This window comes from Lepisma saccharinum, chromosome 20 (assembly GCF_977018435.1).
Source record: "Lepisma saccharinum chromosome 20, izLepSacc3.1, whole genome shotgun sequence".
Lineage (NCBI taxonomy): Eukaryota > Metazoa > Arthropoda > Insecta > Zygentoma > Lepismatidae > Lepisma > Lepisma saccharinum.
In genome coordinates this window covers 53,714,655-53,739,025 of record NC_139248.1, presented here as the reverse complement: position 1 = coordinate 53,739,025, position 24,371 = coordinate 53,714,655, and the positions used below count along the sequence as shown (strand labels likewise).

Sequence of the window (24,371 nt, the reverse complement as noted above, 5' to 3'; positions counted from 1 at the left end):
GGGGGGGGGGGGGGGGTTGCCTGGCTACGGGCCTGGGCAACACATTTTAGTGTATCCAACTTTAAACTTTGTGCACAGTCCCAATAATCCTGTCTGGGGTCAGGGAGAAGGAGGAGGGGGTAATATGATGAAATTTAAAATATGGCTACAATTTTTGAATCCATAAACCAAGATCATGGACATAGTTATTTGCTTATTTTGTGTCACTTTTCTACATGTCTATAGGTTAATCACACTGATGAGATTAATGTTGAATAGCTGAAGTACTTGATGGGACCGGACTGATGCTATGAAATCTTTTATTCGGCATTTTGTACAACAGGAACTTTATCTCCTTCAAAGTACTCCCCTGCACGATCTGTACACCGCTCCATACGAATTTTCCATTGCTGGAAGCAGTGTTGCCAGTCATTTTCGGAGATCATGTTCATTACATCCGTCGCTTTTCTTTGCACAGCTTCTACTGTCTCAAATCTGGTTCCTTTTAGGGCGGACTTCACTCTGGGGAATAAAAAGAAGTCACAGGGAGCAAGGTCCGGCGAATATGGCAGATGTTCTAACACTGGGATGCCATATTTAGCCAAAAATGTCTTCACTGACAGGGCCGTATGGACAGGAGCATTGTCTTGGTGCAGAATCCATGACTTCCGTTGCCACAAATCAGGTCGTCGTCTTCTTACTCGCTCACGAAGGGTTTTCAGCACATTAATGTAATGATGTTGGTTTACAGTTTGACCCTCGGGTACCCAATGAACGTACACAATGCCTCGAATGTCGAAAAAGACAATCATCATGGCTTTGAATTTGGACTTGCTCATGCGAGCTTTCTTGTGACGTGGCGAACTCGGGGTCTTCCAATGCATTGATTGGCGCTTTGTGGCAGGGTCGTACGTGAAAAACCACAATTCATCACAGGTTATCACTCTCTCTAAGAATGTAGGGTCTGTTTCAATGTTCTTCAAAGTGTCCGTACAAATGTTCACTCGAGCTTCCTTCTGTTCCAATGTCAGGTTCCTTGGCACGAGTTTTGAACACACTTTACTCATGTTCAAATTCTCGTGTAAAATTTGTCGAACACTTTCTTTGTCTATTCCTGTGATTTCAGCAACTGCTCTAATGGTCAATCGACGATCTTTTCGAATCACATCACTCACTTTTTGAATGTTTGTTTCCGTTTTCGACGTGCATGGTCGTCCTGAACGTGGGTTGTCTTGGATCATTTCCTGTCCTTCTTTAAACCATTTAAACCACTCAAACACTTGTGTGCATGATAAACACTCATCCCCGTACACAGATTTTAACATGTCGTACGCTTCTGTTGCGGATTTCCCCAGTTTGTAAAGGAACTTCATATTGACACACTGTTCCGTTTTAATACTCAGCATTTTTCCGACGGAGCACAGACGCACGTTCCGCTTTGTCCAAGTGCCACAGCGAAACTGGGAGGCCTGCACCCAGGGCAATTAGTCATTCTGTAGGCAGGGTATGGTAGTATAGAATCATGCATTGCTCAACCTTCGCGCATTCGTTGTTTGCCAATAGCAACATCAATCCGGTTTTTTTCTATCCAAACCTCGTACATATATCTGTTACCCAGAATTCAAACCCCAGATCTTTGGCATCATAGCAAGCTAATCAAACGACGAGACCACCAAGGGTGGCACAAATTATATTGTTATGTAACTTTCATTTTCAGTCAGACGTCTTATTTTATCAATCAGGTTTCATACTTTCTTTCCCACCACCCTGCAATGATACTCAAATGTGAGCATTCTTCTCTAGTGATCAGGAAACCTACCAAAATGTTTTTCCACGATACAGAACATTTTTAGTATATTTTAATTTATGAAACAACTTTGTTTTGCGAATGCAGTGTTGTGCCTATGTTGAAATGAATTCTACTACAGCTACAAAGGCATTCTTTTGTCTAATTTATTTCATTTACTTGTATGCCATCGTAGGCCATTTTTATACTGAATATATCTGTGCTTTGTGCATATTTGTAGCAAGAAGTTTGAAGTGTATATGTTGGTGGCACAGTAATGTTGAGACTTGTTTTATGTTCAATTCTTTATCAGGCAAATAACAAACCAGGCCCTCAACCACTTGGGTACAGTATAAGGCAGCCACCACCAGATCTACCAGAGACTTATAAAAAGGGCGTAGTTCCAAAGTAAGTGCACTATATTGTAGACTTTACTGTATGTTTTTAGACAGCTATCTTCATTCCTGTTTCAGGGAATGAAAGATGTGTTAGCAAATTAATATACAGAAATATAGTATTTCAAAACTGGTTTATTATGATGTTCTATTAATTTCGGTAGCCACTATCGCCATCCTGTCTCTCTATATTTGGCATTTTCAGGCTTCTCACTGCCCAGAAATCGTGGAAAAACCTGGAAAAATTAGGGAAACCAAGCTACGAGTGAATAAGTTAAAAAGCATTCACAACAACGGGGGTCATATTGAACATATTTCATAACCACAAAACTGCTGTGTGGTCTTTTCCTGCATAATAAAACCAACTTCAAATCTCTAAAATGAGTAGTTTTTTTAGCAAGGAAAGAAAAACATTCTCTCGAATCTTCAACCCTAAACAAGCAAAGAGAGTGGGGGTGAAACAGCCAGCTGCTTACAATGTAAACCTGCCCCTGTGTTGCCAAAATGCGCAGGGCTCTTCAACACATCATCATCAACCTTTGTTCAATGGCAAGTGTTTGCATCTACTTTAACCTCAAAAATCTATAATTTAATACTAAAAACTGTACGCTCTCTAGAAAAAAATCTGACTTCATATTCGGAATTAGCATCCAAAAAAGGAAAGAGTATGCCGAAATTACCATATTTACTCATGTAATGCACACTTGTTTCAAAAATTTTTGTCCCCAAAAACTGTGGTGCATGTTACGCAGGGAATAATTCTCACTGCGTATAACACATATATATCAACAGGCACAAATAAAAATTACCATGTTGGATGTCTGTCGTAATAATAATTTAAAAGTGAAATGACCATTTCCCATGGTTTTTCACTTTGTAATGGAACGACATCGAGAAAAGCAGTGACCTTCTGGCAGAATTCAAGTATGCACCTCCCATCACATGGGGTGTGTATCAGCAGTATTTGTCGGGCAAAAAATAATAGAAAATAACTTCCTGAGCACTACAAATTCATAACATAATTTTAATCTTGCTTTCTTCTACTACAGAATAAACAAGGTGGTTACAGAAGTAAAAGCTTTGGGATGCTAAACACAGTGGAGGGCGGTGGCATGGTTGGTGATTCACTGTGTACACAAGATGATGTTCCCTTGATCTGCAACAGCTTTACAACCTACAACTAAGAAGCCATTTCTTGAACCTGAATTGTAGTGTGTATACAAGATATAATTGTTTGTCGCTTTTCCCCCCAAAACTAGGTTGCGCATTATAAAGGGTTTTGGTTTTCCAATAAGAATGATATGATTTTGAAATGAACTGGCAACTATGCTTCAAATGTTATAACTGTCACTAGTTGTCATTTGTGTTTAGTATACTGTGACAATTCATCATGGCTAAATACACATTTCAAGAATGTTTGGTTATTATCCAAAAATTTTATGAAAATAAGACGTTCTATTGAACTTGAAACGGATCATAAATTTGGGCAAAAAATGATCTTCTCAGATGAAGCTCATTTCTGATTAAGTGGATATGTTAACAAACAAAATTGTGGTTTTTATTTTGAAAGCAATCCACAAGAGATTCACGAGAAGCCTTTGCACCGTATGCTGTGGTTTATGGTATGGTGGCATCATCGGACCATTTTTTTTCCCAAAACGAGGTAGGAGATGCAGTTACAGTGACTGGTGAGCGGTACCGATTGATGTTAACAGATTTTTTGTGGCCAAATTTAGATGAAATTGATTTGGAGGACATGTGGTTCCAACAAGACAGTGCCATATCTCACACTGCTAATGCCAGTATCGACGTATTGCAAGAACAGTTTGGTGAAAGGATAATTTCAAGAAATGAAACTGTTAGTTAGCCTCCAAGAAGTTGTGATTTAACTCCTTTAGATTTCTTTTTGTGGGGTTATTTGAAATCTATAATCTATGCAAACAGACCACGAACCCTTGATGCATTAAAATTGAACATCGAACACTGCATTCATGACATTAGGCCCAAGTTATTGAACAAGTCATCAAAAATTGGGTTCATCGAATTCACTCGTGTGCACGAAGTCGAGGTGGACACTTAAATGATGCGTTATTCAAAACATAATGTAATAAACTATGCTTCAAAATAATATAAAAAGTTTGGTTGTATCTGAAATAGTTTTTTTTTTTTCATTGTAAAATCATATCGTTCTTATTGGACAACCCTATAAATGCATAAATACGGTATTAGTAATTCAACAGAACTACTTCTACCATTTATCTAAGGAAAGCAATTCGAACATCAACCACCAACCTCCCATCTGTTATTGTGGGTGGCCTGCTGTAAATATTTTCACTTACAATTTCTGCATGACCCATGGTGTATCCTGGATTGAACATTTGGTATAGTGTTCCAAATCGCCACTATAGTAAATGCCCCAAAAACTGTCCAGTCAAGGCCACTCCAATAAAGCAACAATTTCAACTTCCAGTAATAATTCAAAAAAAAATGTCAGAAAATAGTACTTAACATAAAGAACATTACAAGGTATTTTTTACACTGAAATACTTTCTTGGTCATTTAGAAAAAAAATAAAAACATGTTTCCATAAAATGTACGAGGATTTTCTTTTACTTAAAAATAAAAAAAAATAATGGAAGCAGTGACACAAGAGGGTTGGAAAAAACAGTGAAACATTCTTAAGGTTCATAGATGCTTACAGTATATATTTTATACACAAAATGTATAAGCATGTGAAGTAAAAAGTAAAATGTTCCAAGATTCGCAAAAATTATCGGGTTATGTAATGTAAAATATTGCCGCTGGCTAACTTGCGTTCTATTTGATCACATAAAAACTTTCAGCGAGAAAGATTGTAATAAAACATTGAAATTAATTTTAAGAACACATGCAGCGTCTTTAGTGTGACATGTCAACTGTATTTTATGTTTTATTTGAATGGATTTTGCTGCGCATAATCTTTTGCTCATCTGTGACGTGTGCGTGGCTACATTTACTTACTGGGGGAACAAAATATTTCCTGTAAGTCCACATATTTGTACTTCGTCCACAGTAAGAATCATCATAATCTCTCTCTATAACAGTGGCGGCACCAGGATTAATCATCTAGGGGTGCTGGGATCAAATTAAGGGGGTGCGGTGTTGAAAATAAAGAAAACATGAAACAAACATGCATGTATGTTAATACCAATCAACTTTTAGTAGATTTCCATAAAAATATGCCATTGAGAGTGAATTTTACTATAGCAATTGGTTTAATTTTTGTGTATTTGTGTTATTTAGCAGCCTCCTTTGACTAATTGCCATGATGAGGATGAATGATGAATAATGAATGGACACTCACAAACAACACAAGACCGGGACTCTAACCAGTGAACTTCAGTGGCGAGAGCAAATTCGACGCTTATTGAACTGTGTCACCGAGACAGTGTTTCATTCTTGCAAGAGTTTAAAATAGTCAACAAACACATGTTTTGTAATTTGAAACAAACAAAGCTTGTTCAAGGAACACCAATGGCATACTATATTACGTTTACACTTCAAGAAAGTGGTTATAAAATGTAAACCGAAAGGCTGAATAAACAGAGGGGAAACAATTCTTAACAACAATTCTGGTGCAAGACAGACAGCAGCTACTACATCAAAGCACATGTTAAAAATCGTCCAGTTCAGTGTTTTTGCGTTCCCGTTTCTAACTCTTTCTTGGTGCCTGGAAGACAACGTTCACCTCGAGCCTCTACCGAAGTTAAAGTACTGCTGATACGTTGTACAGCCTTTTCAGAAATCCCAAAAGCTTCCACCTTCAGTTTTTGTACTTGTGCAAAGTTAATGTTTTTCCTTGCTTCTTCGTTATATGCAAGATTTCTGAGAAACTTGTAAACGTTTACAATATTTAGGTTACTTTGTTTTTAATGTCCGTTCACCAGGCATGTACAGCACCATCACTTCCACCTGCTATTGTACCACACGTACGATGCTGCTCCTCAGTGTCATTCATACTGAATGCAAGACCAAATAATCCGTACATGATACACCAGCGAGGATGCATCAACTGCAAACAAACAAAGTGTGAAGTGTCGACTGAGCAGCTTAGAAGAAGCATGGCAACCCTGGAGGGCCAGGAGTGTGGAGGAGGCAAGGGGATGCTCCCACCTTGACTGGACTGTTTTCGTGGCGTTTACTTTAGTGTGTGAAGTAATGCAAATACTTGTTAATGTATTATTGGTATTTGTATTTTTATCGCTTTACTGAAATTACAAGAGTAAGTCTAAAAATACAGGGATTTTGAATGTTTATAGTACGGGCACTATAACACGTACAGCAAAAAGGTGCATATCAGTACATAAAGAATCTCTCCAAGTTTGGTACGAACCTTACAGGTGCTCAATATGTACACCCTTGGTGACACAGCAGGCATCAGTCCTGAAATGAAGCTCCTGCCACACACACCCCAATGTATAACGATCAATACCAGTGACTGCATGTGTATTTCTGACAGTTGTGCTATATCTTTCCTTGTCTGTAGGTGCTTCTGTTTGATATTTTGTACGAAATCTCCATCGTCACAACTGACCCACGTTTAGCAAATTTTAAGAATTAGAATGCTGTGTCTTCACCAGTGCATGCCATGTTTGCGTTAACTGCATTATATTGCCACCTAGTGATTAAATCTACAATTACATGGTGGGGCCTATTATATGTGCAAACTTGGCCTTCCCCTGTTGGTGCAGTGGTAGCATCTTCGCCTTGTAATCAAGGAGTACCAGGTTTGATACCCGGTGCAGGCACAAGTGGTTCAGATCTCACTTTAAATTGTAGGTTCAGTCCTGATTAGCCTTCCTGTCCATAAATTGGACTTACAACCAAAACTCAACTTGGAGAGATTCTTTATGTACTGACATGTACCTTTTTACTGTGTGTGTGTTATAGTTCTTGTACTATAAACGTTCAAAATCCAGGAGGGAATTATGAATCCCCTTGTACTTTGTTATTGTGCATTACTTTACTTGTGCTGCAGTCAATTCATAATTGGAGGATTTATTTGCAGGATGAAACTTGCATTGTTGTGCTGTTTTAAACTTTTGCATGAAAATACGCAACTTGTTAAATGTCCTTACTTTATGACAAAGCAACAATAATGGCACCATGTTGCTTTTGGAAGAAAAGTAACAGTAATGATCACCATGTTTTGTAGCAGGTGCTGGACTTGCGATTGTTATCACCAATGGTTTCAGGTTTGAATGCTGGAGTAGGTGTGGGTGTTGTAAGTGTCATTTCATGAATTTAATCCAATCATCATTTTTAGCATTGCATAAATATTGTGCACATATATGTAGATACTGATTTAATGTCTTTGTGATGTTTAGGTATCTCCGCAAGAGGCAGCAGGAAATACAGGAAGCTGAAGCTCAGCGGTGCCTAGCAGACCCCTTGTGTCCCGATGGCCATCTTCCGCTGCCGGATGAAGACCGCAAAGAAACATTGAGACTGATGAAGAAAAGTAAGTAGGAATTCGCCATTTTTATTTCTTTTCAATATGATGTTTTGCTCTGGAGAAGCTTCCGAGCTTTCAAGAGCTAAAGTTACTCTTATTTTCAGGGAGTAAGTTGTAGAAGTGTTCTAGGCAGCAAGGGTGAAGATTAGGCCCACGTAAATGCCTTGTATAAGTAGTGGGACCACCCATTTTGCTTGCTCTCAGCATCATCAAGGAAGCTATGTTGCTATGCAAGCAACTGCCAAGTTGCAAACTAATAAGAAATTGAGTTTGTAATTCCAGAATCTCAATCATCTTTTTGAAATGAGTAATTTTATTCACAATTTGTAATCGATTTTTCTTCTGTCTATATTTTACTCTCTAAGTTTCAGGCTTTGAAGATAGCGTAGCTAGTCTACAACATGCGTGGGTATTCCGTGAAATGAAGGAAATGAGCTATTCCCTTACAAAAGTAGAACACATACTAATCTCTTAACTATGTTTATGTGGTCAATTTATTTTTACAAGGGTTAGAGGTTAACATATAGTGCTGTTGTAAAAGCTCCCAGACTGAGAGACGTGTGCCCTTGTCCATCAGAAGCCATCAGTATGTCACTCACACTCGGTTGTTTCGTGACACTTCAGGAAAAGGGGCACTCGGCATACTTTGTAGATCTTCAGCAAAGGGCATCCTGAGAGTTTCTTGCTAACGGTGTCTAAAGAATATTTATATTGTAATATTTTTTTCTTCGTTTACAGCAAATTTTGTGTTGTGAGTTATCCCAGTGAATTTCATTTGCATTATATCTGTAATTTGGATAAAAAGCATAAGTTTAAATAATAATTATTTACCAGTTGACCAAATCACTACGATTCACTTGACTTGAAGGGAATGAATCCACAGAACTCATTCCAGAGTGGTGCGAAGTAGGTGACCGGGGGAGAGTGTAGGTGCATGCTGGAAACACTCTTTGTCCAGATCCCGAGATTGAGAAGTCTTAAAGAGAAGAGAGGAATTATTTCTGGTGCTAGACCAATGCCTGATTTACTGGGCGTAATAAAAGAAAACGATGTGTCCGTCATTTTAATCTAGACCAATGTGGAAAAATAGGTTGCTTGCAGAAGAGCATTAAAAGTCTACTGTTGGCTTTGCATCCTATTTTAAAATGAGTTTTGCTTTTAAGATTTCTTCATGCACAGTTCCCATCAGGACTGGACCTACAGTTGAAAGTGATTGGAACCACTATGTGCCTCCACATGGTATTGGTCGATTACGATCTTACCGCTACGCCATCCAAGAGGTCCGCTTTTCAAATGAAAAGGGTGGTGTGGAATAGTTCAGGTTTTGATGACATGAAGAGTTTTCTTACAGCATTACAGAGTCATCACTAAACACAAACTCACATCCTCACTGAAATTATGATGACAACATTTGGAACCATGAGATCAATAGCGAAAACTGGAGGTAATGAATCAAAATGAATGTGAAACAAGACACTTTATAATCTGGAAAAATAAGTTATGGTCAAACTTTTGACTTTGCTCGTCTCAGAAACGACTGTAGCCATAGTTTATTCCTGAGATGCATATATCTTGATGGGAATACAACTACTTTTGTTTTATTTGAAGAATAACGGTTTGTCATCTGCTTTTTGTGAATAGATCAAGTTACATGCCTTGGTTTCAACAATTCCGGTGTCTAGTGCTTGCGCTGAACGTCCAGTGTCTAGTGCTAGCGCTGAACATTCTTTTTCAACACTTCATCAAATTTACAGTTTCTGCAGAAACACCCAAGGGCAGCAATTGAGAAGCTGCTGAAACTGAAGAGGAATTCTACAATCTAGTGATAGAAGGATTCATAAAGAATGCGTTAATAAAAATACGAGAGCTATCCAGAAAGTAACTCACATTTTGGAATGAAAAGAAGACAAGTAAAAGTATACATTTTTTATTATATGCATTTTGAAGAGACACTCTTAGACTATGTTTCGACATAGTCGCCGTACAAGTTTAGGCACTTATCATAGCGATGAACAAGCTTACAAAGTCCATTGTCATAAAAAGTTGGCGCCTGTGACTTCAACCATTTCTGCACATCAGCCTGAAGGTCTGATTCGTCATCAAAGTGCTGCGTTGCTAGCCAGGTCTTCATGTGGGGAAACAAGTGGTAGTCACTTGGTGCGAGATCCGGGCTATATGGTGGATGGTCGAAAACATCCCAATGAAAGGCCTGTAAAAGTTCCTACATCCGGTTGGCCGAGTGCAGGCAGGTGTTGTTTTGCACAAAACAAACTTATGGTAGCCTAACTTTTGGGTCACAACTTCATACAATAAGCTCCGTAAAATTTGCGGAAACTCAAACGAGAGCTCTGTTATCGTAAAATGACAATTTTTATGAATGTTGTCATTGATTTTTGCGACCAGTTCATCTGTCTCAATGCTCGGTCGCCCACTTCGGTCTTCATCGTGAACGTCTGTGCGGCCATTTTTAAACATGAGGCACCAACGCCTCACTCCACTTTCACTCATCACATCTTTACTGTAAACTTCACACAGTTGTCGATGAATGTCAATCGGTTTAGTGTCTTTCGCCAACAAAAATCGTATGACTGACCTCACTTCACAACTGGCGGGATTTTCAATCAGATCACTCATGTTAACAATGTATTATGAACAGAGGAGAAGCGACATGAACTTCACACGTCCACAGCTGGATGCGCACTGAACGAGCAGAAGTCCCTGCACCAAATGGCGGCACTCGCCCCGTCCCTAGCGGCACCCTGCCGAAACATGAGTGACTTTCTGGATAGCCCTCATATAATGTTGATGCTTGCTTTAATTTCTTACGGTATGTGCTTCCCTTGCAGTAAAAATCACAGGCTGCCCCTGGTCTACAAAATACACTCTTGCCTACCATCTACATTAGAACCCCTCTACAAGAAATACTGATAAGCTGTGCTGAGAGTGATGCCATCTCTCAAAAAACTCAGAATGCCTATCCGCAACTGACTTGAATGATGTTCTGGAAAAACTACTTCATTCACCTGTTTTATAACTGGAAGTGCAGGGTTATTCCAAAAGAACTCCCCGGTTTCGTGATTTTATTTCAGGGAACTTATGGAATGTATCACCACTGTGTCAAGCGTTTTTATTCGAATGGTCTTGCACACCGCTAGTTCCCAACTTTGCCGCTCGGCATCTGGAGAGAAGTTATTCTGTGTCCAGAAATTCCACAAAACAAAGTCTGTTACAGCTGGATGACGATGGTTGAGGATGAAATTTCAAAAGAGCCACCAATGGAGAAAAGCATTCGAAAGTGGTACAAAGAATTCATTCCTACAGGTTGTCTGTGCAAGGGGAAATTCAATGGTCAACCATGAGGATAGAATGGACTGTGTATCAGATATCCAAAGGATTCCAATGAAGCCTACGAAAATCAACAAATCATTCAAGTCGAGAGCTTCAACTGCGACAAACAACTGTGTGGAGAATTGTTAGTAAGTGTCTAAGAACGAAGCCATACCGTATGCAATTGCAGGACACAGCAGGGCTGCCGTTAGGGGTGTGCGATGCATGCCACCACACAGGGCCTCGTGCTTCCAAATCACTTATTTGTTCATTTTTTGTGCAAGCGTCATTGCACTTGAATAGAAGGAAGAAAAACATAATTGTTGTGAAAAGAAAAATTGCATCATAACAAAGTTGTATTTTTGTTAATGGTCAACTTTGTCCTTTCTTGTCAAGCCATTAGTGAAAATTCGACAAGGAAGAACAACCCATTTGTAACTTTCCCTGATTTCCTGCCTAATGTTCGACCGAGGACAGGCATCATAAGATGGTTATTTGTCTGGAAACTGAGAGACAACAAATTTGAGGGCGTACCGCTCCGCGAAAAGATGAAAACAAGGGTCGGCATCAAAGCCTTGAAGGTCGGCTGGGCTCTTTACTACAACCCCTCGTGTTTACAACTGCAGCTGGGTGTCTTTAACGGCAAGATGCATTTCTCTGCTTTTTGGCCTGATCGTGGCGACGATGATGAATGGTGGTTAGATGAAATTAGGAGAAAGTTATTTTATTTTAAAGAAATAAATTTAAGCGTACCTATTACTGTGAAGAGGGCTCCTACGAAGTCTACTGGTTAGCATTCTAGAGTTTGGTGCGAGTGGTCCTGCCTGGATTTAATTCCCAGTACGAGCTCTCAAATTTTCGGTGTTTGAAAAGAAGCAGTAGCGGGCTCCAGTCTCTTAAAGCCAGAAAATAGCGACAATGGGATTTGATGCGCTCACCGCGGGTCACCCAAAGAAAAGTCGATTGGCAGGCTGTACCCCTAAGATGGCTCTTGCACCACGGAGTTGTTTGTAGCAGGATTTTGAAATTATAGATAAGTTCAGTTCTTCTGCTTCAGTCCTATCATCCCATTATTAAAATTCCTACTATCCAAATATCTAATTCTCAAAATATGCACTCGCTGGAATCCTGGAGCGGACTTGGATGTTCCTTTGTGAGTGTCCCTTCTTCAATTTCATGCTCATCGTTACGATTTAACTAAAGAGGCAGAAAAGTGACGTAAAATAAGAAAAGTAGGCATAAATATAGTGTGTCCTGCTTATACATATAATAAAAGAAAAATTCATAACTTCCAAACAAACTGTAAGAATGATGTGATTGTTGTTTCATTTTTAAAAAATGACTCTGAAATTTTTTTAGTAACACATTCAGTGGCAGTTGCACATGCGCAGTAGCCAGAATGTCTTGAAAACTGATATTATCAGTTTCTCAGTAGCCATTCGTCATGTGGTCGCCACAAGAAAAGGTGTTTTGTGTTTTGACGTTGTCTGAAGTGAGGTCGTTGACACTTGTGCAGAGATTATTTCATGCACGTTATGGTTTGGGTGCTAAAGAAGAAGTTCCATCCTACATTTGAATAAAGAAATGGGAAAAACAGTTACTCCAGACCGGTTCTTTGTTGCTGATAAAAGTGAGCATTCAAAAAGGAAAGTGTCTGATGAGAATGTGGAGCGTGTTCGTGCCTCATTTAGCCAGAGTCTGAGGAAATCCATACGCCAAGCTAGCAGGCAACTGCAAATTCCTACATCTACGATACACAGGGTACTCCACAAGAGACTGCACCTTCATTCATACAAAATGCAACATCACCAATGCATAAAAACTGGTGACAAGCCTGTCAGTGTTCAATTTGCTAACGAAATGCTTAGGAAAATTGATCAGGACGATTTATTCTTGGACAGTGTTTGTTTTTCGGATGAGGCCACCTTCCATGTAAGCGGTCGTGTTAACCGACACAATTGTAGGATATGGGGTTCCGAAAATCCTCGCGAGGTTCGTGTGAGAGAACAAGGTTCTCCGAAATTGAACGTGTGGTGCGGCGTGATGAAGACCAAAATCATCAGTCCCTTCTTTGCCAAGGGAACGGTGAATTCCAACAATTACCTGGACATGTTACAGCTTTTTGTCCTAAACCAACTTCCACCCGGGGCCATCCTGCAACAAAACGGAGCACCATGTAATTTCACAAATCTCGTTAAGAGACTTCCTGTATGAGCATTTCAATGGAAAATGGATAGAAAGAGGTTTGAGTTTTATTGAATGGCCCCCCACGGTCACCAGAACTCACTGTGTGTGATTTTTTATGCGGGTATGTTAAGGACGAAGTTTACTGTACGCCGGTTAGAGATTTGCAAGACTTGCGTGAAAGAATTGTGGTTGCAGTAAGCAACATTATCCCGCACATGCTTCAAAACGTGTGGCCTCACTGACAACCGGTTTGACATTAGCCGTGCCACTAATGGTTCAATGTGGAAGTGCGCTAGTTTTCTTGATTTGTAAAAATAATTTCTGCGTTGTTACATGTTTGTACAAAGTTTGGACAAAAAATATTGGTAAGTAAAAAAGTTGTGATTTTTTCTTTTATTATACGTATAAGCGGGACATGTGGTAGTTTTAGAACAGTCCCATTGCTGGTCCAATCAAAAATTTGCCTGTCACTTTTATGCACTGAAATGTGACTGCATCATTTAAGGAAACCTCAGTTTGCAATAATTTATTTCCTTTTTTTTTTGTTTAAACTTTTCTGCATGTATAGTAATTTCCCAATTTTTTAGGCAAGCAATTTGCAACACATGTTTGGCATCAATCTTTAGTCCTTATTTGGTGATATTCCAAGCACTTCAGATTGTAAATTGGGCTTGTATAGCACACTCGTAAAAAAGTGAATGGCAAATTTCGAATTTATCACGTCAAATTTGTCTTCTCAATAATTTTTTGCAACTTCTTGTCAGAAGGAAACATGTACGGTAAAACAATATCAGTTCTTTATTATTGCATTTTACCATACTTGACGACAGTATTTATGTCTCAAACTTAGATATGAAATGAGAATCCTACAAAAATAAATCATAAAGAACAGGAATACAACAACAAAAATTACACAAGATTATTTCACTTTCTAATTGGGTGTACTGTGTTTTCTTCTGCGGCCTTCCCTCCCTCTGACGTCAAACTTTACAACCCCATCCATTTCCAAAAAGGGGCTTCAGAAACAGGCCTCTCAAGGCAGGCAGTGGGGGGGGGGGGGAAGGACAGTTTATTTCCTTGTAGATAAGGTTTAATATAGTGCGGGAGCAAAAGTGCAGCAGATGAAATGGAAGTAAAGATCTGGAGATATGAGTGCTTTGTTTTTATTGCCTCTCAAACCCTCCCAGAGAAGGAACGTTTCCAGATTTTGCCTGATTTTACAAGTGTCAACAAATTTCAAGTCATTCATGTTTGACACAGTAGTGCATGCGGGTGTGTAGAATCGCGATTATAGGAATGTTTAGGGAACGGGAGAAATTTCGTAAATTTGAATCTGGATTAAAAAAAAAAAAAAAAAAAAAAAAAAGGATGCATTTTTAAAAAATCAAAAAAAATCTTGCTGCCTATAAATACAGTTTCCATTTCAAATTTTGCCACGATAAACGGAAATACATGTAGATACTCTTGATGTCAAGGGTTTTACTGTTAGTGTTGATGGTAATGATGGTGATGTTACGGAGTGTGTTCATGATATAGTCTAAGTCGTGTGTACCAGTGGCGGCATTGACCTTAAATGTAGCTCATCTGTGAACCAGTTGCCAAATGTATTTTCGAGGAAGAGTATGTTTCATGTTCATCTTCTGTGCCAGGTGACAGATGAGTGCTTTTAGATCCAGATGAGTGGCCGTCCTTTTTAAACAGTTCTGAATTTGATTCAATCATTCAAAAGAGCCCTATTAGCAATCATAAATTGGGTAACCCAATTAATGGTGATAATTGACACTTTTCAACTGGACATTATAAGCTTCTTATGCAAAATGGGGAAACTGTCGACAAAAGGTGTTTGGTGTACTCGAAGAGGAAATATAAGAGTTTCTGTTTTTGTTGTAAGTTGTTTCAGAAGTAGGGTGGGGGCATGCTAGCAAATGGAGGCTGCGATGATTGGAAAGTCAAATTCAATGCCTTAATAAATGAACCGAATGTGAATTTAGACTGTATGAAAAACATAACTATTAATGAACAACAGGGACTGTTGATTTCACAGCAAAAGCAGCACTAGTGTGAGGTCTTGAAACGAATACTGTATGTCATTAAGTATTTGGCAGAGAATAATCTTGCATTATGGGGCCTGGGGCATAATCTGTTCACGAGATGTATAATTAATTTTTTTTTTTTCAATTTTTGTTCCTTATTCTGAAGCACAGGTGCCCTACAAAATCATAATGTAAACACTATTACATTTTCATTTCATTTTATTCTGAAGTACGTTGTTGCCTTATAATCAAGGGGTCCCGGGTTTGATACCAGGTGGAGACACATGGCACAGTGGTTCGCGTCCCACTTTAAACTGTAGGTCCAGTACTGATAGCCTCTCTGGGCATAAAGGGGCTTAAAAACAACAAATCAATCATTCAATCAATCTGATGTACCCCTAGTATGACGTTTATTATATTTAATTGCAAAACCGGAGATGTTCAATATCATATTGTTACTTTAACTAAAAAGTAGCAATATTTCGAATTTACATTGTTTCCATGAAATAATATTTTCATATCATATTTCATTCTATAAGTAAACAAACAATATATGTTAAGAATTTTTGATACAAATATTTTGAACACTATCTTTATATACAGGGAGGTTATTTCAGTCGTTTACTGTCACAGCGTCGGGCCCCGAGCGGCCCCTTCATGCAACAGGTCCCAGCAAATTGACTTACAGGAAGTCCGTAACAGAAACTGCTTGTTTTGTAATGTTTCCACTTTTCACAATTACAGTTACAATTACAATTTAAATAAGCACGTACCTTGTCGCAAGGATGCTGGAAAAGGTGTCCTCCCAAATACAAATATTTCAGGTACTTTATTTCTGACATCTAATCTTAGATTAGACATCGCTACTTGTTCCTCAGTTGACAGAAAGGGAAGACAGCATCGCGGCGCATAAAGCAAACCGAAAGCATAAAATGATATTTAAAAGTAATAATAATGATGATCAATAACCTCCTGTGTTATAAGAGATGTTGAAAATGACCTCCTTCAACAGCAATACAACAGGTTTCTTAGGTTCAAGAGATCCTGTCTCTCATAATTGCCTGACCAGTTTTTTGCAAGAATTCGTTTTCACGTAATTATCGTACATAAAAACCCTTTGTTCAAGACTATATTTGTTTAGCGGCATAACTAATGAATGAATAACAATTAACACACAATAAAGCACTAGCACTGAATAGCACAAAAACTCAATAACACAGTATAAAAAACACGCGTACTGATAAACGCAAACAGAAGTGAGCATGAGGGTACGGTACACACAGTGCATCTGGTAGGTGACAGTGTTGCTAACCATTTTTCGGCAATGTCCCTACAACTGACCAAATGTCCCTACGCCAAGTAAAGCGACTAAGAAAAAACACCTCATGAGCATGCAAAACAGAAGATGAAATATACACATTTACTTACCAAATCTTTCTGCTCGGTGCTTCCACAATTAATGAAGACGGGAATTTACAATACAGGGCCCCTCCCCGTTTTTTGTAATATTTCGCATACTCACTAATTGAGGCCTCCTAATCACGAATTTGAAGTTAAAATTTGGGGGTCACGTGTAGAAATTGCAAAATAAGTGAAATTGAGTAGTCCGCGATCGGCACGATTGCTCATTATTTGCTGGAAGATTTAGTGTTTCCAATACTTAAAAAACGAAATATACATTCCTGACATTACTACGACCCCAAATTTTAACTGTTTGCCTATCCTAACCTAACCTAACCTTACCTGAATGGTTCATGGGGCTATCTGACAATGGTTTGTGGGGCTACCCGTGCATGGTTTTTCGACCCCAAATTTTAACTATGTTTGCCTTGCCTAACCTAACTCAACCTAACCTTACCGAGAATGGTCAGTGGGGCTATCTGTGAATGATTTTGCGCTAATTGTAATTACGAACCGATAAGAAAATCTTATTTTCGTAGCACTTGAACGGCAAACGTTCATCATCAAAGATGCCATTTTCGTATCCCGCAATTTTACGATTGATGCACTGTTGCCAAACTTACCTGTAATCAAATCAGTCCACACTCCACATGTTCTTCTACACTGTGATTGTCGCTGTCACATGTAAGCACCTTCTTTGGACAATATCCCGAAATCCTTAAGTTTATTAATTAGCCCACGGCTAATCCTGCACACTCCACCTAACAATCTGTACAACATTAAACACCCTTTTTTACTGTTCTCTTCCGCCATTCTTACACGATCCATGCTCTCAAAGTATGAAATCAACAGTGTGGCAATGCTGTAGACAGCGTAACTAATTGCGAACGTCGTCAATTGTTCATATCAACAAATATGGCTACCATACTTGTATATGGAGAATCATTGCGAGAATTGAAAAGCTTATTTTACAACTTCTACACGTTAATGAACAATTTTTTCATCTCACCACAACATGTTAACATGAGATAAATCATCACGACTAATTATTTCGTGAGTATAAGACGTAGCATAGAAATTACAGAAGGGTCCAGTATTGTAAATTCTTGCCTTAATGAATGATAGGGGTGTGCGGGACAGAATGTTTTGGGTCGGGACAGGAATTTTTTTAAATCTCGACATTCGGGACGAAAAAAATTGCAATTTCCCGACCAAGTTGGAAAATTTTCGGACGGGAAATGTTCGAAATTTCCAGAAGCTCTGGAAATCTCGAATTCTACACGTCATTTTCACTTTAAGTGATTGTTTTTGCATTTCTAGAATAAAAACTTACAATTTCCGATAAGTTCCAGAAACTTGCAATGCAGAAAACGTCGAGAATTAACGACTTTTTAAAGTGACCATTCAATATTTCCCAACTGCTTGGGATCCCGAAAAGTCGGGAAGTCATTTTCTGAAGTCAGGATCGGGATGGGAATTTTCTTTCCCGATCCCGGTTCTGACTTTTCGGGATCCCGCACATCCTTAATGAATAACGTTGAGTCATTTATTGTTGATTATGTTATTTGAAGTCATACATGCTGCTGCTGTGAAGAGATGCAGATGTTGGTTGGTGATGCTGTATTTCCTGCAGTCTTGAACAATTCTGGTCCCATTTTATTTCTCTTTTTTGTTTTTGTATCACTTAACATTGAAAATATTCTTTCCATTTCCACGTTAGAATGTGGCACTATTTTCGCGAGAGTGGAAATGTTTTCAAAAAAGAACTTGCCTTGAAAGTTCTTGGTAACCGATAACATGTTCCAAAATTCTGATGGAGATTTGTTAGTTAGTTCTTTTTTCTCCTCCTCGCTAAAGTATCCAGATAAACTAATCCATTCATTAAAAACCGAGCACGAAGAAAGTGTAACTGACTGGCGAGTAAGCTTTGCACCTTTGCACAATAAAATGTTATTTTCCAAGATTGGAAAAAAAGTCCCTACGTTTTCCCTTATTTGGTAAAATCTGTTCGTACGCGGGCGAAATATAGTGAAAAGTCCCTATGCGTAGGGACATGTCCCTACGGTTGGCATCACTGCCGACAGGTGTCGCATTCATTCAGTATGAAGCGCCTTCTCGCGGCTGACAACTCCCCCCCACCCCCGATAAGCTGCCGGCACTCTCGCGACAACTGAGGATAAAGTAGCGATGTCTAATCTAAGATTAGATGTCAGAAATAAGGTGCCAGAAATATTTGTATTTGGGAGGACACCTTTTGCAGCATCCTTGCGACAAGGTACTTGCTTATTTCAATTGTAATTGTAACTGTAATTGTGAAAAGTGGAAACATTACAAAACAAGCAGTTTCTGTTACGTACTTCCTGTAAGTCAATTTGCCGGGACCTGTTGCATGAAGGGGCCGGTAAACGACTGAAATAACCTCCCTATAGCAGCTACTTTGTTTATGATTTCAGTGATTTTGGATATGTTTAAGTATGTCAGAATAAGATACAAATGCAGGCTATATCAGATTTGTTACTTGATTGGAAGCACCAGCATCCTAATATATATATATATAAATGCACACAAACTATTATTTTTATCTGGCGCGGGACCTCGGGTGAGTGTCAGAGTTGCCACCCCCCTAGGGCCGGCTCTGGCTACCATGATCCCCTTTCCATATTTAGTGCGTTTTCTGGCAGAAGAAATACATATCAACAAGGGTAAATTTACAGTACTTGGCTGCGAACGCACAGGATATTTTTTTCTTCTTCTAGGGCTTGTATCGCTAAAACAAGGTCTCAATCAGCAAAATTGCAAAATTTTAAATTTTATTGGTGCTAAACTGCGATATTGCGAACGTGCGTTCGTGTTTAACAATATGTAATAATTACACAATACTAATAACCAGGTTGGTATTAGAGAAGAATTTTACGAGAGACTGATGTTATCGATATTTTAATATTACATAACACAAAGGCCTTGCAGATATAGTTCGCACAGGGCCTCACGTTCCCCAATGGCCACCCTGGGATGCAGAATACCTTCTCGCCTCCAGATGCTGCCAATATGCATTGCATGCTCCTGGCAGTGAAATTTGGAACCAGCAGTGTGTGGAACTTTTCAAATAAAAACTTGTGGACATCAGGCACAGTGACGATGCATTTCATAAGTCCCTCACAATAAAATCATGAAGCCAGGGAATTCTTTCTGAATAACCATGCATACATTGCACCAGTAACTTGCTTGAGGTGGTGAGTCCAAGTAATTTCAAACACAATATTACTGGAGAGACACAGTCCCCATGGTCCATTATGAAATTTTTGATGAGAAGAGAGTAAATACATGGAGCAGTCTACTTATCCAGGGCCTTTTCGGGGTCACAGTCACGTATCCCCCATGTTACCTAACGTTTCTCTTTGTTTTTATTAAAAATATATTTAGCTTTAATATATGGAAACTCTCTCATTATACAGGGTGTCTCACCTAACTCTGCAACCTCAAAAATTTTCGAAAAGAAACTAAAAGTGAAAAATCGAGTTGCGCAGGAATGTACCCATGTCAGGGGCTCACACAATGTGAGGGTATGCACAATCCAGAAAATTAATAAATATATCACTTTCAACTCAAAGTTACATTTTTTTCAATTGAACATTTATGTGTTTCTAGCAAACTGAAAGCTAGAGGTACAATTCGTGAGAACAGAATTGGTTTCACTTTCCGAAACAAAATTACGAGTGGCCTATAGCTCAAATAAACGTAATGTTTGTAACGTACATACAGCACAGAAAACACTCTCACAAATCATCAGTAACATCTTCTCTGATGAAACTGTGTCACTTCAGCAGATGTTGAAAGTGACCACCGGGTGCATCAATGCACTTGTGGAGGCGGTGAACAAGCGAGCGTTGCACAGATTGTAGTGTTTCTCCAGATATTGCCACTCACACACCGCAGAAATACTCTTGTTTCATATTCTCTAGTGTCGGGACTTCTTGATAGACTCTATCTTTCACTGCGCCCCAGAGAAAGTAGTCTAATGGCGTCAAGTTGGGGGACCGAGCTGGCCACCCCACAGGACCACCCAGTCCTATCCACTGATTTGGAAACTTTGCATCCACAACGTCTCTGGAAACACGTGCGAAGTGTGTGGGGGCACCCATCATGCTGGAACCACATTGATAGATGGGTTTCCAATGCCACGTCCTCCATGAGAAGGGGTAGAGTGTCTTGAAGAAATTATGCGTATCGCTGTCGCTGTCAGTTTAATGTTCCCTGATAAAAATAAGGACCTACAATGCGGTTGCCAATGATACCGTTGTCATTGATGAGCAACCTCGCGAAGCCAGTGGGGATTTTGCACGGACCAGTAGTGCATGTTCCTCAAATTCACATTACCGTGATTTGTGAACGAAGCTTCATTCATAAACAAAATAATACTTAGGAATGCATTATTATCTTCCAACTGCTGAAGTGCAAAACGATAGAATGCAATGCAGGCTTGAAAGTCATTCCCGTACAGATCCTGGTGCAGTGACATATGATACGGATGAAGCTTATGCCTTTGCAAAATTCTCCACACACTTCTGGATCTGAAAGTTCTGGATCCGGATCCGAAAGTACCAGATCCGGATCCGAATCTGAAAATTCCGGATCCGTGGAACCGGATCCGAAAAATTTTAGGATCCAGATCCTTAGGATCCGGCACCAACCGGATCCGGATCCTTAGGATCCGGCATCAACCGGATCCGGATTTCGGATCCGCGAGGATCCAGATCTGGCCATCCCTAGTTTTGACGAGACTTGTGCAGATGTTGGCAATGGTACGAGATGAAGGGCACTGGCAATCTGGGTAGCGTTCAGCATACAATGTCACAGCTGTGGTTGCATTTCTGTGACATTCGCCGTAAATTAAAGTATTTTTTTCTTCATTACTGAAGACTGGCATATTTACGTACTAGATGAAATAAGAGAACACAGTGGTAACAATAAAACAGGGTTCCAAATATCAATACGGCAAGTAATAGCTGAGAATAGAAACCGTCAAATAGGCCTTGAGCCAGGCAAGTTGTCTGTACCACTCCGGGGAGGACGGGTTCTATATGATTTTTTGGTAAGGTTGGGATGCCTAGAGATGGAAAATATGTGATAGCATGTCATAACTCTTTGCCTTCTGTGTGTTATCACTCCACTTCCCAGATAACCTTAATGTAAATGGAAAGTTTTGATAATTTTTAATATTTTGACTTTTACTCTTAGAAATGACAATTACAGTAATTTTGATCTAAATTAATAATAATGGTGATAATAATTAAGATTATAATAATAACACTAATTAAAATATGTGAATATTTTAATAATTTAATTGACAAGTTAGATGGTATTTAACACCATCACTGGATTCAGTTGGCTATTTGCCCATCATTAATGCCGATATCTCTGAATTAACAACTGAAGTGCGGAACTGTTAGAATGACAGTAGCAGTCCAAGGACAGTGTAAGAGTTCATTGAGGAACGTGGGCAAATGGTACAATGCCTCTAAATTGCGATTTACCTGAATCAATGGCTTGGAGAGTCATAGGAAGGGTGGAAGTTGGACAGACGAGGTATATGTAGCCCTTGGAGTGTCTGAGCCATTTCTCGCCTGCATATTCGGTTCCAAACAACGAGAAATGTGTGACGAAAGCAAGGTCAAGGCTGTCCGTGATCAACAACAGCAAGAAAGAACAGGTTCCTCTTGTTAACAACCAATTTGAACAGACGACAGAATGCAACAAAATTATAACATGCCATTCTCACAGCAATAAGGCGCAGATGTCATCTCAAACTCTCTGCAATCGCCTTCTTAAAGATGGCCTCTCTATCCATATAGACTCATGGTGTGTGTTCCATCACCGTACAGCTTTCAATCTGTAGAAACTTGGCTGAGGAACATCACAATTAGGGGCACAACGAATGGGCTTGAGCTGTGTTCTCCTATGAGTCACCTTACAATAGACGTGCCTAATCTGGAGGATATGTGGAACACGCTATAACCCTGCTTTTGTGCAAGAAACATTCTAAAATGGAGGTGGTGGAATGATTTTGTTGGTTGGAATCAAAATTGTGGGACGTTCGGACCTCCACATTATCCAAAATGGCAGTTTGACGGCCCTTAGATGTGGAGACGAGAACCTCAGACCTCTTGCCATGCCATGCGCAGATGCAATAGGTGATCGTTTCCTTTTCATGGGCGATAATGCTCGTCCTCACAGAGTTCTGTTAGTGCACAACATGCCAGAGGACGAGGGAATACATGCAATGGAGTGGCAACCGTGATTACTGGACTTAAATCCAATAGAGAATGTCTGGGATGCACTTATCAGATGCATTCTATGTAGGATGGCACCTCCCTCAACTCTTCCAGAGCTGAAAATGCTCAAAGTGAAGAGTGGCGAGGAATCCTCCAAGCTCTCATCGATCACCTCATCGAGTCCATGCCACGCATATGTGCAGCGGTGTTGGCCGTTCGAGATCACCCACCATACTAGGGGTGAGTTTCTGCTGTGACTATGTCCGTTTCTGAACTGTTCTATTGGTACACACATTGCTCTATAGTGACGCACATCATGTGAGCGTTGGTTCAAGCGACTGTAGGGTCATTCTGTTACCTGTACTAATCCATACTCTACTATATCTGTTCTCTGAATGTTCTTTCAGTTGCATAAACATTGGCTGTACATGGTTTTCGTCTAGTTCTTTCTGTTCCTCTATTGATCCAAGAAGAAGGCAGTGGATAGTTATGGCAGGTCAATTATCAGACGAGACACTATTTGGTTGAATTATTGTGACAGCACAGAGTCGGAATCTTCAAATGGGCGCTCTCTCTTAGAACCATTATCATGGGCTTCAGAGACATACTTGCAGAAAAATGTTATTCCCCCCTGAGGAAATATCTGGAAATTTAAGTGAGGTCTATCTGCCTTGTTCAGTGCTTTCCAGAAGGAAATACTAGTCCAAGAATCGATGTCTGTTTGATACGTACAATGAGACGTCTATAAAGAACACCGGAAGGACAATCACGTGGGAAGAACTCTGGCATCAGTCACAGAGCATCTCATCTTCCCAGATTGTCAGAAAGTTAAGTCACGTAATGAATAAAACAACTCTAATTGCATTTCTTGTTAACGAATGTAGGAAACCAGAGCACTTTGTAAATCTTTTGAATAAAACGCTTCGCAAAGTGTGGAGATAAATGATGGAACATCACATATGAAGGGAGCCCCAAAGTGCTCAATCTCAACAGTAAACCTGAAGAAGATATAGTAATTTGTTGGTGAAAACTGCCGCTGTTAATGAGGGTTATGAATCGGTAATGAGAGGCTCAGATGACACAGATGTGCGTATTATGTGTTTGAGATTCATGGTTAAATTCTTTCTGAAATATAGTACTAAAATACCCATGTGGGTATTCATATTAAAAATGTTTGTCGAGATATGATAAGTCTCCATGTGCATTTGGAGGAAAAGGAAAAGTAAGTGCACCCTTCCTGCCAACAGACAAACACAGGAAATATTTTCGCACCCTCGGAGATGAATAGGATGTCAATTAAATAGTAATGGGCAAACTGTAGTTCTCGTGCTTACTGTATGCTCCAAAATCTTCTGTACATTGTGTGAATGACATGACATGTCGTCTATGTAAAGAAGGGTGAAATAGACATTTATCAACTTACAAGAAACATGCTTAACGTGCGCTTATCAATCCGCTGTAAGCAAGATATGTCTTCTGAATAATCCACGTACACCT

The 24,371-nt window shown here is 39.4% G+C and overlaps 1 protein-coding gene across 2 annotated transcripts in view; it reads left to right on the top strand.

The window, feature by feature from the left end:
* The window catches only part of LOC146003623 (uncharacterized), a 58,362-nt gene that overhangs the window by 26,646 nt on the left and 7,345 nt on the right, over positions 1–24,371 (top strand). For both annotated transcript variants that reach the window (XM_083141944.1, XM_083141945.1), the window contains exons 5-6: positions 2,079–2,173; positions 7,527–7,660. In XM_083141944.1, the coding sequence (XP_082998070.1) occupies positions 2,079–2,173; positions 7,527–7,660 (229 nt within the window). The remainder of the gene's footprint in view (positions 1–2,078; positions 2,174–7,526; positions 7,661–24,371) is intronic.